Source organism: Barbus barbus (assembly GCF_936440315.1).
Source record: "Barbus barbus genome assembly, chromosome: 9".
Lineage (NCBI taxonomy): Eukaryota > Metazoa > Chordata > Actinopteri > Cypriniformes > Cyprinidae > Barbus > Barbus barbus.
In genome coordinates this window covers 31991637-32008921 of record NC_136737.1, presented here as the reverse complement: position 1 = coordinate 32008921, position 17285 = coordinate 31991637, and the positions used below count along the sequence as shown (strand labels likewise).

Here is a 17285-nt window from a genome sequence, read left to right as displayed (position 1 = left end):
GAGGATAATCGCTAGATTTGAAGCGTCCCTAAGTGTTTGTAGCAATAGCCATAACATATACTGTATTGATCAAACAACACACTGATCCTGTTGAGCTGACAATACACACCTTCTGACACGCTCCCGGCCACCAGAGGACGCTTGCCACCAGAGAACGCTTCCGCTTCCGGCACACACCCAGACTGAGATCACACACACACACACACACACACACAGGGCCTTGCCCTTTTCGCCTTTTTTGTTTAGTTTTTTTCTCCGTGATCCCGTTTGCCACTGAACCTGCTTTAACGACGACAGTGGGGCTTTGACAGCCTTAGTCAAACGGGTTGGCGCGTTTGGTCGGGTTGTTAGTTAGTGCGCTATACGGAACCGTTTGCCACTGAACCTGCTTTAACGACGACAGAGTTTTGCTCCCTAAGCAAAACTCTGGACTTTTGGTAGTACCTAGGATAGCAAAGTCCACTAAAGGAGGTAGAGCTTTTTCACATTTGGCTCCCAAACTCTGGAATAGCCTTCCTGATAACATTCAGGGTTCAGACACACTCTCTCTGTTTAAATCTAGATTAAAGACACATCTCTTTAGCCAAGCATACACATAATGCATTTTATAATCTTGTACTGCAGTTATATCTGATCAAATGTACATTATTATTATTCTTTAGCTTGGGTTGAACAATTTATTTTTGCTTAGATGGAACAGCAGCTATGCTAATCATGTCTCTGCTTGTCTCTACGTTTCTGCCACGGGATTAACATCCCGTGGTAGCCAGGAATTACAGAACTTCAGTCTGGATCCAACCATTACATGATCTGAGATGACCGAACACCTGAGATGGAGGATCAGCGCCGGGAGATGACGTATGTGTCCCTGATCGTAGGCAGAGGCCAAACACCTGGATGAACGCCAGAGACAGATCCCCATTGAGGACCCCGCCACTTAGACAGCCATCGGAAAAGACCACTGGAACCAGCTGAGCCCATTCAATCTGACTTGCTGCAGTTTGGAACTGAACTGCTGGTTTGTTTGGCCAGAGGAGAATTGGCCCCCCGACTGAGCCTGGTTTCTCCCAAGGTTTTTTCTCCATTCTGTCACCGATGGAGTTTTGGTTCCTTGCCGCTGTCGCCTCTGGCTTGCTTAGTTGGGGACGCTTCATTTCCAGCGATATCGCCGACCTTATTGCAAAGACACTATTTAAACTTATTGACACATTATTTTCCTTTTTTTTTATATTGTGCAGTGCTTTGACACAATTTGCATTGTAAAAAGCGCTATATAAATAAAGGTGACTTGACTTGACTTTGCTCCGCCATTTTTCCACAATCAGGAAGAACCCAAACACTTCCAGACGTTAGCAACAGGTCAGGAAGGAACTCTAAATTAGGAGTCTAAATAAACTCTAAATAAATCCATCAAAAGTCAGATCTAACATCTGTTTCGATCTTTTGATTTACACTGACACTGTCATGTCAGTCAGGGGTGACCCAATCTGACACATGTATTGGATAACACTACTTATGGGGCATATTTGCCATGTCAAATGTGAGACAAGTTAGGCTCACACACTGATTAGCCAATGTTGACTATGCCATATATTTGCCAAAAGTGGCTCAAAATGTTATTAATTATTTGGGCAATATTTGTCATTGTGTTTGTTGGATGACAACCTTTGCTAATGATAAATGTATGTGAGCTTTTAGTGCATTTTGGATGTGAAATTTACTGCTGAAAGATGGTAAGGCAAACTGTGTGAAGAGTTTTATTTATGAATTTATTTATTTTTTAAGTGACCGAAGTACTAAGAAATGTGTCTTAGCGAGTGTCTTGACTTATAAGAGTTATTTGATTCATAATCAGACTACACTGCTTGCGCTGTATGTAGGCTATGTTTTGCAAGGATGTGGACATTCTAAAACACAACATGAAAAATCCTTAACGTGGCTTAAAGGGCAACTGTTATGCAAAATCCAGTTTTTCCAGTTTGGGCATAAATGTGTGTTAACACAATGACCCTACAATTATAAAAATGCACCAACTCCTCATTTTTAATCCCTTTTAAACCAAGTCAGTCTAACTAGGCCTGGAATTTGAGTTTGAGTTTGGACTTTTAAAAACACTGTTTTAAAGCATTAAGCCACGTTAAGTGTTTTTTACGTTAAGTGTTTTGGAAAGTCCCCGAGGAGGTCATTCAGCACTTTGTCACTGATTCACAGGTGCATGCTGTCACTCCGACACAGCAAGAGGACAAGTTTTCCAAAACTACAACCCACAATGCTCATATTCCTCAAATCCATAAGCCCTCATTCCAAGATGTTGGAGCAGTAACACCTCAGCTAGCCGACCCCGTGTATCAGGCCATCCCTGCCAGACCTGGACCACTCCCAGCATCAGACTCCACCATTCCCACCTCTTCCAGTGAATCCACTGAATCTGCCGAGTCCGACTCATCCGAGGAAGCAGACGGCTCTGTTTGCGCCGTCAAACCTCCACTGAACTTCCGTTACGTGCCACGCCGTCAGAGGAGGCAGATACCCACAAGCACCGCACCTCCTCATTCACCTGTGTTCCTGAGCATCTTTCCCAGCATACCGTCTCCGTTCCGCTCCTGTCCGGGGGTCTCTCGCTACAACACTGTCTAGAGAGCCTTTAGTCACTACATTTACAATTCAGGTCAATGGAATACTTTGAGAAAGGTCTCAGATGTGTAATTTATAAAATGTTCAGATCAAATGTGATACTTAACAGTTCTCTTATAAAGCCTTGTCAAAACCACCAAAGAAATATTTAATTCTACTTTATTCGAAACTTCTCAAATCTCTTTAAACCTCTGATAATGTTATATATTAATGTTATGAGAATGCTAATAGCAATTATGCACAAAATACAAACATGGGTCATTAGTAGGAAACGGTGATGTTTATGTATCATGTTTCCAAATGAAACTGAACTCAGTTATTTTAAAAAACCTTTCAAATAAACCATTGATTTTATTTTGGAATGTTTGTCTTTTTATCAGAATATCAATTTACACATGCACCACTGTTACATTTTAATGTTATACTGAAAAAAAAAATCAATTATACCTAAGTGTATTTACCATTTGTTAAATTAAAATACCTTATCAAATACTTTTTTTAAACTTTCATACAGCTTTTAAACTTTTTAACTTTTGGCTTTGTAACAATGCCAGAACCCTTTTTTGGTGCTAAATAGAACCCTTTTATAGGGCTCCATTAAGAACCGTGCTTTGACATTGCTATATAGCACCTTGATCATGTTATAAATAGCCTTTCAATGACTAGAGTTTCATTAATATTAGTATTATTAATATTATTTTTTACCCCTCTATCTGTCTGGTCTTATCTTGTATTGTCTACCAGGGTTTTACACAACAACAACAAAAACATTATGTGTCAATTAGGTACAGTACTTTTATTTTAGTTTTTATAAAATTATTGTAAATTGTAGCAAAATGACTTTTCTAACAACAGTTATCAGCAGAATATATTAATAAATGATAATGGACATAAATACTTTAAGAAGAAAAGCAAAACAGAAACTATGTAAGGGAAACAGGTCAATTTAGCTCAAAGGGAATCATTTATGATTTTATGAGGAATTCTATGATATCATTTGAAGAGAAGTGAAGCTGTTCTATTGCAGGTTGATTTGCTGATGATCACTGAACAGAAAATAAACACATTTTTCTTTAATAACATCTAAAAATTAAAATGCGGATATAGAAAGTGTTCCATTGAGAATGAACCTGTTGTCATGAGATATTTATTTCAGGAGGAGGACCATTTACTTTATTTAGCACGGCCCTTAAGTTATAAGTCAAGTTAAGTTATCCATGTTAAGTTATCGTACTCGGTTACTAACGTAACCTCGGTTCCCTTAGATACGGGAACGAGTACTGCGTCGCTAGACGCTATGGGGAAAAACTCCTTTTTCTCCGAGGACTGAAGACTTTTTCAATCACGCAGTGTGACTGCACGACCATTGGTTCGCGCAGTAATAAAAAACGAACCAATGGCTCGTCAGTGGTACTGCACGAGCCTATGGCGGCAAAGCCCGCCAGAGCCCGCCAGAAGGGGCGGGGTCATCTGGCTATATAAGCGGGCGCTTCGCCATAGGAAAACAGGCCAATTCGACTGAAGCGACGACCTGAGTCGTGCAGCTGCATGGCATGGCATAGTACGCAGTACTCGTTCCCGTATCTAAGGGAACCGAGGTTACGTTAGTAACCGAGTACGTTCCCTGTCGATACTACACTCGTACTGCGTCGCTAGACGCTATGGGGAACAAATACAATCCCGCCATGCCATGAAGAGAAACGACAACCGTAAAACTGGCCTTGAGCAGTAAGGCTCAGAGGGACCAATTATGAGCAGGAAGCATCCTGCAGGAGGCATGAGGACCGAACTCTTCAGAGGTCAGTCCAGCCTAGAAATCGTTTCAACGGTCATAAGTACAGCCTCAGCACCAGGAATGGGGCCAAGAGCGTTCTTGGAGAATCAGGCAATGCCTGAGGGGACCGCTTTAAGACAGGTGTGTGCCATCTAAGCAGAGAGAACCCTAGCCTGTAAGGCCGGGACATCCAAGCTATAGAACCTGGCAAATGTGGACGGCGAGGCCCAGCCGGCCGCCGCACAAATGTCTTCCATAGACACACCACTAGACCACGCCCAAGAAGAGGCCACGCCTCTTGTGGAATGAGCTCTCACTCCAATTGGGGCTCTGGAGGCCCAGGGAGGAGTATGCTAGTGCGATAGCGTCAACTAACCATCGAGATATTCTGTGCTTTGTGACCGGAGACCCCTTGGTGCGGCCGCCAAAGCAGACAAAGAGTTGTTCCGTCTGCCTAAATGGCGTGGAACGCTCGATGTACATTCTGGGGTTGCCAGATCGTTCTGTTCGCCTGGGAGAGGAGGTCTCGCCTCAGGGGAATAGGCCACGGAGCCGCTATTAGCAGCTGCGATAACTCCGGGATCCAAAGCTGGTTCTTCCAGAGTGGGGCCACTAGAAGCACCTTGTGCTTGCATTCCCTGATCCGCCTGATGACCTGAGGAATCAGAGCGATCGGGGGAAAAGCGTAAAGAAGGAGGTTGGGCCATTCGTGGGCCAACGCGTCCTTGCTCTTCGAAAAGTAAATCTGGCAGTGAGAGTTGTCTTTGGAGGCGAAGAGGTCGACCTCTGCCCTGCCAAAGATTCGCCAGATTTCTTGAACCGTCTGTGGGTGGAGCATCCACTCCTCTGAGGGGACATTGCTCCGAGAGAGCATATCTGCTCCTTGGTTCAGAATGCCGGGCACATGAGCTGCTCTCAGTGAACGCAGGTTGAGATGAGCCCATAGTAAGAGGCGCTCTGCCATCTCGAAAAGGCGTTTCGAAGTGAGCCCACCCTGGCGATTTATGTACGACACCACCGTCATGCTGTCCGAGCGGACTAGCACGTGGTGACCTTTCAGGACTGGCAGGAAGAACTGAAGAGCTCGACATACTGCTTCCATTTCGAGGCAGTTGATGTGCATTTGTCCTTCTGCGTTCGTCCAGGAGCCGAAGGTCGGTTTGCCGTTGCACAGAGCTCCCCAACCTGTGTTGGAAGCATCTGTTGTAACAACCTTCCTTCTGTAAACCAAACCCATTGTCACGCCTTGTTCGAACCATTGTAGGTTCCTCCAGGGGACCAGGGCTGACACGCAGGCCCGGTTCACCCTGACACAAATGCGTCCATGACGCCACGCATGAGGCGGAATTAGAGGTTTCAGCCAGTACTGAAGGGGTCTCATCTTGAGAAGGCCCAACCGAAGAACTGGCGATGCGGAGGCCATGAGGCCCAGCATTCTTTGAAACGATTTGAGTGGGTAGGAGGCTCCAATCTTGAAGGAAGCCGCGAGCTGCCGTATGGCCAGAACGCGATCTGGCGCGACTTTCGCCGTCATGCAGGCGGAGTCGAAAACTGTCCCCAGGAACGACGTTCGTTGGCTGGGGGACAGGGAGCTCTTGGCTAAATTGATCCTGAGTCCCAAGTTCTCCAAGTGCCCGAGGAGGAGGGACCTGTGTGCTACCAGCTCTGCCTCTGACTGTGCCAGAATGAGCCAGTCGTCGAGGTAATTCAGGACACGGATTCCCATCTGTCTCAGAGGGGAGAGAGCCGTGTCTATGCACTTCGTAAAAGTGCGGGGAGCTAGAGCCAGCCCGAAGGGCAGGACCGTGTATTGATAAGCCACACCCTCGAAGGCGAATCTCAAGAATCGTCTGTGATGGGGGGCTATCTGGATGTGAAAATAAGCGTCTTTCAGATCCAGCGAAAAGAACCAGTCCTCTGGGCGAATTTGCGAGAGGATCTGCTTCACTGTAGTCATTCTGAATGGCCGTCTCATGAGGGCGCGGTTCAGACGTCTGAGATCGAGGATGGGCCGGAGGCCGCCATCCTTCTTGGGGACGAGGAAATAACGGCTGTAGAAGCCTGACTCGCTCTGAGCTGGGGGAACTATTTCTATAGCTCCTTTTGCCAGCATTTTTTGCACCTCGGCTCGCAGAACGTGAGCGTTGCTGCTTCGCACTAAGGTGGGGACCCTGCCGCTGTACCGCGGGGGTCTTCGAGCGAATTGAAGTGTATAACCTCTTTCTATAATCCCCAGAACCCACTGTGACACTCCGGGGATGGCCCGCCAGGCCTTGGCCCGTGTGGAAAGGGGTTGGATTAGCTCGGGTGGTGAGTCGCCTTGCGGGAACTCGACGCACCTGGTATTTGGAAGAGGAAATTTGCTCTCTTTTTGAAAATGTTTGTTTTTTATTTTTCTCGCTATAACAGCGGCTGTATGTGAAGGCACTTCTGGAAAGGGCCTGTGATTCACAACAGGATTTGAAACAAACCGGTTTGCCTTGGCACCCAGAACTGAACGGGGTGCTTGAAGGCATAACAGAGGGCGTTTTGGGGTTGGTCCAGCGTCTGCGGGACATTGACCCTTCCTCTTTCTTCCTATCAGAGCAGGACGACGCCGGAGGCGCAGGGTCCAGGGTCAGCCTGGGCCGGGGTCCTTGACGCTTTGGATAGGGGTAGCGTTTGGCCGAGCGGGAGTGCTGCCGAGGCTCAGGCTTCTTTGTAGGCTGAGCGGGCGACGGCGCAGGTTTAGCTGGCTGTTGCGCTGGAGCAGGCTTGGGGCGACTGGTGGCCGTTGCAGAGCTGGACCGTTTAGGCAGGAAGTGTCGCATAGCCTTGGACGACTTCTGGGCCGTGGTGAATCGCTCTGCAAAGCCCTCGACGGCAGGTCCAAAGAGCCCAGCAGGGGAGACCGGTGCGTCGAGGAAGGGGACCTTGTCAGCCTCCTTAATCTCTGTGAGGTTTAGCCATAAGTGGCGTTCCAACACCACTAAGTTGGCCATTGACCTCCCAATGGACTGTGCTGTAGCCTTTGTAGCTCTTAAAGCCAGGTCGGTGGCACTGCGCAGTTCTTTAAAAACCGCGGGATCAGGCCCGAACTCGTCCATGGACCGGAGGAGTTTGGCTTGAAAGACCTGGAGCACAGCCATGGAGTGAAGCGCTGAGGCGGCCTGCCCAGCGGAGGAGTATGCTCGTCCAGCGAGGGCGGAAGTCGTCCTGCACGGCTTGGAGGGATGAGCAGCCTTTGCTTTCCATCCGATGGCGGAGGGCGGGCAAAGGTGCGCAGCCACAGTTTCGTCAAGAGGGGGCAACCTCTCGTAGCCCTTCTCTTCGGCGCCATCCACTGAGGAGAGAGCAGAAGAAGAGTTAGAGCGGAGTCGGGCCAAATACGGAGAACGCCACGACTTCGTGAGTTCGTCTTGGACCTCTGGAAAAAACTGAGAAGTTCGCTGACGAGGGGCCGTGCGGCGCCCCGGCAGGAACCATTCGTCCAGACGACTACGAGTGGGCTCCTCCGGCGTAGACCACTCCAAACCCAGCTCATCAACGGCCTTAGAGATGATGCGGAAGAGCTCGGCATCCATCCCTTGCTTTGCTTCGCTGGGCTCGGCAGACGAGGAGGGGGCGGGGTCGATGGTAGAGCCCGAGATATCCTCTGCGTCTGACGCTATTAGAGACATGCTGTCATCTAATAGCTCCTCCTCAAAAGCACCGAACGAGATCACGTCACTCGCGCCAACCGAGGGACGCTGATCCGCGTGCTCAAAGAGGACGGGAGAATCCACTCTGCATAGCGGGGGCGAGGCACGCGGGGTCTGAGCGTCTGGAGTCCTGGATCAGCGAAGAGGTCGTCGCTGAAGGAGAATTGATCTGTTTTCCTATGGCGAAGCGCCCGCTTATATAGCCAGATGACCCCGCCCCTTCTGGCGGGCTTTGCCGCCATAGGCTCGTGCAGTACCACAGTCACACTGCGTGATTGAAAAAGTCTTCAGTCCTCGGAGAAAAAGGAGTTTTTCCCCATAGCGTCTAGCGACGCAGTACGAGTGTAGTATCGACAGGGAACTTATGTTAAGTTATCTTTTTTTATCCATGTTAAGTACTCAAAGAGCCATGTTAAGTTATCTTTTTTTTTTTTGCCACAACAACCTCACATGCTTGCAGCTGCTATCCGCAGTCATAGTAAGATCACTTGAATATAATATGAAGTAACATTGATTTTTAATATGTACTGTAGGTTTCAGTCCACTGAACTGCGTGTTGAAAATGGATGTGATCTGAATACTAAACAGAAACACAGAATTGAAGTAACAGACATTTATTCAGAATTTAAATTAACTATGCGTCACATGCAGGCTTGGGAGTAACACATCATTTATTTTATTTCAGTTACACATGCATTATCATATTCCTATAATCAGATTACAATTATTGAGTAAAACACTAATACTTGTTTATCATGGTAACGTCTGTAAGATATTGCATGAAGATACATTGTATTGTGATATAGCTTATGCATTCATATGAAGATTAATTCTGCAACTGAGTTCTGACATCCTACAAAGGAAAAAATGGGCTTTTACATAGTTCAACAACGTCGTTTGCACCACACTCCTCCGTTACTTGATCTTTTTTATTTATTTTGGTGCGTTAATCTGTTAAGTCACTTAGTGTAAGACATACACTGAGGAAGGCTTGGTAGCCGAAATGTTTATGTCTTTCCCCATTGGTGATGATTGTTGAATAAAATGGAAAAATACTGTTCTCGTGAGTGCGAATCATAACTTCTTACTCTTACATAGTCAGGACATGGCATGTTCAACATGAGTATGATAGTTATATTTCAATGCTTTTGCGTTTGAAAAGGGCAAGACAAAGGAGACTAAAGCACTTCTCTAATGCTGAAGTTTAAATGATGTCAGAAGTCAAGTCAGGACAAAATAATTTCTGTGTACTCTATATCACATATGACAGGTCTATAGACCTAAACAAAATTACTTTACTTCTTAAAATTAGTTGTATTTATTATTCAAACTCTCGATAGCATCCTGTTTTGAGAGTTTTCTCCATTCAGGTGGGATCTTACCACAACCATCAAATGTCTTCTTGTAGTATTTTTCAAGATGTTTCTGGAATCTGCACACAAACCACTTCCAGTAGTGCAGTTCAGAGAGATCAGGGGTGATGCTCCACTTAGCTAAATATCCTTCTGCTTTTCTGTATTCCCTGTATAGGACTTTGTTATCATTGGCGCTGCAATAAAAAGATCGATCACTGCTTGCCACTGATGTTGTGCAGACCCAAACACACAAGTTTGTTGTATTCCTGAACGTGGTGCCATCTACTCCATTAACTCTGTGGAAAACAGCACTGTGATCTTCATCATGTTTTTCTATGGTGTTGGTGCAGATGGCTGAACAGAATGGACACTGAACCCAACAGCACTGACATAAGTCATTAATCAGAAGCTCATCTGACCTGAACTTGAGGTCCAGATTTGCTGAAAAAGTATTTGTGTTGAATATACTGCTGATGCCTGACATTATAGTAGGAAGTTCTTCCTTTATCACATCTTCTAGCAGGTTGAAATCATCAACATCGTCATGATTGACTCCACTGAGGTCCTTTTCAGAGAAGATCAGCTCATCTGAGAGCTGCTGTGTGAAACTCTTCAACCACAAACCATCATCTCCTCTGTTCTCTTGAACATGTTCAGTAGATTCATGAGCTGCTTCTATGATCTTCTGCTGCAGGAGTTCAATGTTCTCCTTCATCTTGGGTAAAACACGGACACTGAACTTATCAGAGATGTATTGAATGACTTCATCTCTGATGAAACTCTTGAAGTGATCTCTGGTTTTATGAATGTACTCCATGTATTTGTCAAAATCTTCCTCTTTTGCCAGTTTTATCAGGATGTGTTTCTCTAGATTTGATCTGTTTCCATTCAGTGATTCACAGTTTTTTCTCATTTCATTTGCTAACTCTCTGGCAGTCTTCTTGTATACACTCTGTTCAATGGGCTCTTTGAGTTTCTGACAGATGATCTCACCAAAAATGGCAGCTGATGTTGCTCCACGACAGTATTTCAGGAAAATACTATAATACTCTTCTTTCTTCTTCTTAACATATATTTCAGGATCATTGGCCTCTTTGAACATTCTGTGTTGGTCAGTGATCATATTATTTGCTCGCTTACAGATGAAAAGAACCAAATCCATGAAGAATTCATTCTTGAAGACATATTTAACTGGTCCTTCCTGATGTTCAGTTACTCTTGCTTTGATGTAATCTATGAGTTGTTGAATGTAGCTGATGTTGTAGCCCATCTTTGAGATGTTAAATGACTGAATCATTTTATCGGTCTGCAGAACAACATCATTAACTAATGATCTTATTTGTGCTTCATCCTCCTTAGAGAGACTGCAACCCAGAATTTTTTTAACTGATCTGTAGGCATCTGTCAAAAATTCGCTTGATTTCTTTATCTGTACATAATCTGAATAATTCTGCACAGATAAAATATCCCTGCTGCCCTTCCGGTGGTCTGCATTAATACTCTCATAGATGTCACCGAGGATCTCTCTCATATCTCTCATTATGTCAATGTCTCTGATTGTTGGAGTGTCTCTGCTGATTATCTTCATCCACTGTTTCCAAAACAAATCAAACTCTTTCTTTAGACTTTCTTCACCATTTGCGTTGTTTTTGAGTTTTAAGGCGAGTTCTTTGCTCTTTTCAAAGAGAGTGTTTTCATGATGTGTCCTCTGAACATCAATCTCTTTCTTCAGGTCTCGCTGCTTAAGAATCTCATTTAATTTCCTCTTTGTTTCTCTTACAATGCTTTCCTGTAGCTCTTTGATTTTAATGTCAAATGATGTTTTCCACTGAATCAGTATATTTGCATCTGCGTCTTTCTCAAAGAATTCTGACATTGATTTTTTTACTTCTTCACTTGTCTTCTTCAGCTCTCTTTGAAGATCAGTTTCCTCAACCTCGTGAATTGCTTCATTTTCTATTTGGTTGTGTAGTTTGTTCTCAGTTTCCATCATGGCACTGCGAAGACTCCAGGACCACTTGTTGTATTTGGTCTCCAGTTTCCTGTAGGCTGAAATCTCCAGAGAATTTCTGAAGCTGAAGACGAATCGTTCATTCAGTAAAGCCTCCCAGAGATCATTAATACGAACTTTGAAGTCTTTCAACATCATTCCGTGTGATTCTTCTGCATGAGTCAGGATAGATTTCTTCAGGTCTTGAATGTTCTCACAGTAGTTTGGGTTTGGTGGAGCCATGGGCGGACTGCCCTCCCAGAGCTGAGAGAAATACTTCACATCTTTCTGAACATCAAATCTAATGACATCACTGAAACACTCAATATCACACACTTCCTCTTTAGCAGCGAGTTTTGTCATCTCATCCAGTGTCTCCTGCAGCCGTCTCCTTCCCTCCATGTTTTTCTCTCCAGCTGTGATATCTGACACGTTCTGATGCACAAACACACAGCTGGGATTCAGTCTGACCTTATTCATCCTCAGAAAGGCCTGAACAACAATCTGAAGAATGTCCTGCATCTCAGACGGATTTTCTCCAAAGATATTGATCAATGTCAAATTTCCAAGACCAACAACAAATGTGGCCAATTCATTGTCATGATGTCTTGTCGATCTCCCAGCCAGTTCTAGAGCACGAAGACCCTCAGTATCAACAACCAGAATGTAGTCAAAGTTCATCTGTGTTTTCATCTCATCTGAGACTCTGATCAGCTGCATGAAAGCTCCTCTGGTGCACCTGCCAGCACTGACAGCAAACTCAAGTCCAAACATGGCATTCAGCATGGTGGATTTCCCAGAGCTCTGAAGCCCTAAAACTGACAGCACAAAGACTCTCTGGTCTCCCAGTAACTGGATGAGTTGATCTAGAACAGCAGAGATCCAGATCACAGGAACATGAGCAGCATCTCCATCCATCAGCTCAAGTGGAAATCCAGAGATCATCATCTCTGCTGCGAGACTCGCGAGAGAAGAGAAGTGAACCTGCAGGTCTTTCTTTTTCTTCTTCACAGATGAACATGATTCATAGATCTGACCGATCTCCCTCATGATGTGCTCCAAACCAAAGGTTGCATGTTGAACTTCCTCAGATATTTTCTCAAGTTCAGTTTGTTCAGCTTTGAGTTGTTCAGATTTATCATGTTTCCCTTTCATTTGTAATACTGTTGACCACTTTTCATTATACTTGTGATGTAGAGCAGAAAGATCAGCTGATGTATATTCATCCAGGACGATACTGAGCCATTTGGGGAAAAACATCTTATTTGCAGCACCTGAGTTCATTTCTTTAATAAAGAGCTGAATAAACTCACTGATGTCAGATTCATGCTGCCGTTCACGAATTTTCTTCATTTGTTCTTGTTTTTGACTTATTTCATTTTCAAGCTCATCTCCTTGAGGTCGATGTAGTTCTTTGTTCTTCTGACTCCACTGATGCCACAGTTTCCCCTGATGAGGCAGAAATGATTCTTTGGTTTCCGCAAGATTTTTATTCTCCAGTAAACTTATCATCTGCTTTGCTGTTTCTCTTCCTCTCCTGCAGTCATCATCATCTTCCACATCTACTCTGATGCCTGAGAGTTTGGACACATCTTCAAGTCTGAAAGTGTGAGATGATTCTGAGAGACAAACATTTATGGCTCTTCTGAGTTCTTCAGATACATCTGACTGATTTCTGTCTTTTAGACCGATCTTGTATTTTCCTTTCCGTGTCTCAATGACAGTTGAATCATCTTCAGTAAAAAGGCAAATTAGTGGTTTTCTGTCCTTGTAAAGTTCTTGAACTTTTATCATGCTTCTGTCATTCCTGTCTAGTTGTGGTAGAAGAACAACATTGACTGAGCTCATTTCAGTGAGGATCTGCAGCTGTTTCTCATGGTCTCCAGCATCACCGTGTACATTACAGAAAGCTACACAGTCAGTGAATTTATCATCATTTGTTCCAGACGGGCAGAACCAGGCGATCTCCACCACTCCGTCCATCAGGACTCTGGTTTTGCTGCTGCCTGGGCAGTTCCTGTGGAAGAATGTGTTGTGTTTCTCATTGATCAGACTGTTCATCAGCTGAGACTTGGATGAAGACACAGAGCCAAACCTGAAGAAAAACACCATTGGAGTTTGTGCCTTGTAGATCGGCTGGGTTTGACTGATGACTTCATTATTGGTGTTTGTCATCTTCCAGCTCTTGTTGATTTGTCTGAATGTCCAGAGAGGAAACTCAATCTGTTGTGTGAATGGATCAGGAACAAGCAGAGGCAGAGCGTACTGACACTGGGACAGTTTAGTGACCATCAGCTGCTTCAGGAAACCATCAGCACAATGAAACACAGCCATCTGGACATCCATTGAGTGAATTTGCCCAGATTGACTTGTTCCTTTATTAGACAAAAACATTTCTTTGAAAATGTCACACTCATATTTAGATGAGTCATTATGACTTTGTTGTATCTGATCTTGTTCATTGGTATCTCTAACAGTAATGTATCTTGCTCTGTAGTCCATCATCAGTAGTTTTTGTATGAAAGTTTGAATCAGCTCCTCTTCAGCACAAGACTCATTGGACTGTAATGAATGTTTACTTATCTGAAGAACATCTGCAGCTCTCAGTTTATGATCATTCCTGCCTTTAAGATGAAGTCTGTCGAAGAGTATTTTTGAGCCTATAATCATTTCTTTTTTGGTTTCTGTTTGCTTGGGTTTCTTTGTATCTGTTCTAAGCTCTTCTGCAGGTCCCTGTGAAAGAAAAGACTCATATGTTAATTTATGTGCAGCCTCGGTCTCATTTATTATTATTATTATTACTAGTCAATTTGAACAAGTGAACCATTTAATGATATGGTGAAAACCAAACTTTTCAGGCAGAAATGATTTGTAGCTCGTTTTAAGATTGATAGGTTGTATTATTATTTTTTCATTTCTATTCATTTTGGTTTTAGACAGTATAAGTGGAGCATTTGCCTTCCGGGCTCAATTTAATAATAACTTGCACATTTTTGTCTTAGAGGCTAGAACAGTGGTCTTATACAAAACGCTTTCCATCTGACAAAAGCTGACAAGGGATGATGCATTTTAGAGGCTTATTTTATTTTTTAAACACTTATGTGTGTCCTTTTGTACGTGTTTGTTGTTGAGATCACGTGAGTCTTGTTTGACTGTTTGCCATGTGCTCGTTGTCTTCGTGGTTCCCCTCTCCTTCGTTTTCTCATTAACTACTTCAGCTGCCATCACACCTGTGACTAGTTAATCCATCTATTCTCCTTCTACTTTAGTTCCCCTCGTGTGTAGTCTGGTGTCTGACCGTTGTGGTGTGAACACGCTACACTTCGCTCGTGACCGTCTTCTGGTTTTGCTTTGTTTTGTCCTGCCGTGTTTTCTAGGCTCCAAGTTCAGCTTAGTGTTTTCTGTTTTATTTCTCTTCTGTCCCCTCTCTTCCTCTCGTTCTCCAGTTCTCTGTTCCCCAGTTCCAGTTCCGGCGTTCCCGGAGCCGTGTTTGGCGGCTTCCCCACCCCTGCATCTCACTGCGCGCTCAACGGGGAACTCTCCACTCTGACGTTGTGCCAGCACAGACGCTGGGACTCTGTGCACCGTTCTCTCCTCACCCTGATGTTGCGCCAGCACTGACGCCGGGACTCTGTGCACCGTTCTTTCCTCACCCTGACGTTGCGTCAGCACTGACACCGAGACTCCGTGTACTGTTCTCTCTATGCCTTGCCCTCTCAGCCTCGTGGAGTGACTGGAGGCTGGATTGGACTGATTCCCTCTTCTTGTCTCCGTTCTTTGCCCTGATTTACGGCCCCGGGCCCCCTGTCCTGGATGAGTTTTGTGTTCAGTGACTTATATAATAATATTTGAGTTGAACCTGCAATTGAATCCGTGTTTTTTCCTTGACATATTTTGCATTATTTGTATCCTTATATCAGAATTAAATTGTTTTAGATATTATATCTGTAATAAACCCACAGCATTGCATGCATCTTGCAAGTCTGGCAGTCTGTAAGTGTGACTGAACCTGCACAATTTTTTTTAGAATAAATTTTTCCCTAAACCACCAAAATATTGTGACTTAAAACAAGCAGCCATATAGTCTACCAATACAAGAAACAGTTTTTTTTTTTTTTTTGGATGATTACCATTTATTATCAGTAGTTCTAGAGTACTTAATGTTTTTAAAGTCTATAAATTGAGAAAGATGCATTTTGGATCAAGACAACATAATTATGGCATCTACCAGCAGGGGCCAATAGGGCTACTTGGCTTCTCTGAATTATTAACTTTAAATTCTTTATAACTTTCTTTTCTCAGCTGTTGACCATGGCAGCACAGCCAAACCCCCCACCCCCACACACGCAAAATGTTTTTATATGTTATTAAACATTTTTACCATTTAACAATTTAAGTAAATACTAGTCACGTAATAAATGTGCACATAACTTACCATGTGTGTTTCTTTCGTCTCTGTCATGGAGTGCTCTCTTGTTTCTTTATTGATTGAACGTTCACCTTAAGAAATACAATAATAATAAATTACATGAATGATTTTTCAACCACTTCTTATTCTATATTATAGCAGTGTTTTCAAACATTTAACATTTCTAACTGATATATCATTAAGGCCTGTTTCTATCCACAAACATCCAAATTCATCAGAATTAATCAGATTATCAGAACAAATCTGATTATTTATTTATTGTTAAATGAGTACTTTGGTGCAATGAATATTGTGTTTTCCTACCCATGTCACTGCATGATGAGTCAGATGGTGCAGTTGCCTCGATCATTTCTGCATTGAAATCAGGTTTAAAGTTGTTCTCCTCATCTACTGGCTTTCCTTTATCCTATAAAGATAAACAGAATGTCTATTTCTTGTAATCATGATCTAAGTTCTTGCAGTGGCTACTTTATTTAGTAAACCAGTTTTAGCCCTCAGAACAGATTGAATTCTGTGTGGCTTAGATTCAACAAGATTTGGGAAATATTCCATAGATTGTGGTTTATTTTGACATTATAGATTCATACAATGAGTGTATATGGAACATTTAGTCTAAATCTGTTTAGGTTGTAATACTGTAATACATGTGTTCATCATCTGGTTGATTTTCTTTTCCTGATGTATTTGTTTTAGGACTGTGCTCCTTGGTTTCTTCGGTTTTAGGGGTTTGATCTTGTGATGTGACCAGAACTGAGGTGTTCTGCATAGCAGATGTTTCTTCACTGACTTCCTTTTTAATTGGATCACATGTCTCTTTATTATCAAGGACTGGACCCTGTGCAAACCCATTTTGTTGTGATTCAGTTGGGTCTGCTGAATCTAATGGATTGGGTTGAATCAGGTTGATGTCTTCTGTGCTGTTCTCCTCATCTTCACCAGGGAGGATGTCCAGAGAATCAAATGGGTTTGGATCTGTCATCTGAGTGTGTACTCCTAACAGGTGTAGAAGGGCAGTTCTACATTTACATTTACATTTAGTCATTTGGCAGACGCTTTTATCCAAAGCGACTTACAATTGGGGAATACAAAAAGCGATTAATCTTGAAGAGGCAGTCAGACAGAGGAAGTGCTCGTAACACCAAGTCTCAGTCATTGTTCAAATAAGTACAAACTAGTAGGTGGAGAGAAAGATAGAGGGAAAGTTTTTTTTTTTTTTTTATATAAGTTTAGGATGAAGTCAAGTACTGCCGAAAGAGATGAGTTTTCAGTTGTTGCTTGAAGGTTGCCAGAGATCCGGCGTTCCGGATAGGGGTGGGAAGATTATTCCACCAGCCAGGAATGGTGAACGAGAATGTTCTGGAGAGTGATTTTGAGCCTCTCTGTGATGGTACCACAAGGCGTCGCTCACTAGCAGATCTCAAAC

General features: G+C 43.6%; 3 protein-coding genes across 4 annotated transcripts in view; 2 read left to right on the top strand and 1 right to left on the bottom strand.

The window, feature by feature from the left end:
- LOC306875298 (fetuin-B) overlaps positions 1 to 2637 on the top strand; it is a gene marked incomplete at both ends in the record, with an annotated part of 38571 nt that extends 35934 nt beyond the window's left edge. Inside the window, 1 exon segment of the mRNA XM_079425766.1 lies at positions 2212 to 2637. Coding sequence (XP_079281892.1) covers positions 2212 to 2637 — 426 coding nt within the window.
- Positions 1 to 17285, top strand: part of rbbp9 (retinoblastoma binding protein 9) — a 211477-nt gene that overhangs the window by 131870 nt on the left and 62322 nt on the right. The gene's annotated exons all lie outside the window — the stretch shown is intronic.
- On the bottom strand, positions 8689 to 16841 carry LOC306875485 (interferon-induced very large GTPase 1-like). 2 transcript variants are annotated; one of them, XM_079426102.1, is made up of 5 exons: positions 16507 to 16841; positions 16166 to 16268; positions 15869 to 15933; positions 9177 to 14166; positions 8689 to 8960 (listed from the first exon to the last, which is right to left on the bottom strand). In XM_079426102.1, the coding sequence occupies exons 2-4, from the start codon at positions 16209 to 16211 to the stop codon at positions 9397 to 9399; spliced, it is 4881 nt and encodes a 1626-aa protein (XP_079282228.1). In that variant the 5' UTR covers positions 16212 to 16268; positions 16507 to 16841; the 3' UTR covers positions 8689 to 8960; positions 9177 to 9396. The 2 variants fall into 2 exon arrangements, with proteins under 2 accessions (XP_079282228.1, XP_079282227.1); XM_079426101.1 differs by having other exon boundaries at positions 16166 to 16261; positions 16499 to 16835.

What these genes read in the sequence shown, in the direction of transcription:
- LOC306875485 (XM_079426101.1), bottom strand. Translation starts at nt 16,628, where the DNA reads ATGCAGAACACCTCAGTTCTGGTCACATCACAAGATCAAACCCCTAAA. An exon ending in CTCATCATGCAGTGACATGG is followed by an intron (nt 15,934 to 16,165) that starts GTAGGAAAACAC and finishes GTATTTCTTAAG; the next exon opens with GTGAACGTTCAATCAATAAA. An exon ending in AGACGAAAGAAACACACATG is followed by an intron (nt 14,167 to 15,868) that starts GTAAGTTATGTG and finishes TTTCTTTCACAG; the next exon opens with GGACCTGCAGAAGAGCTTAG.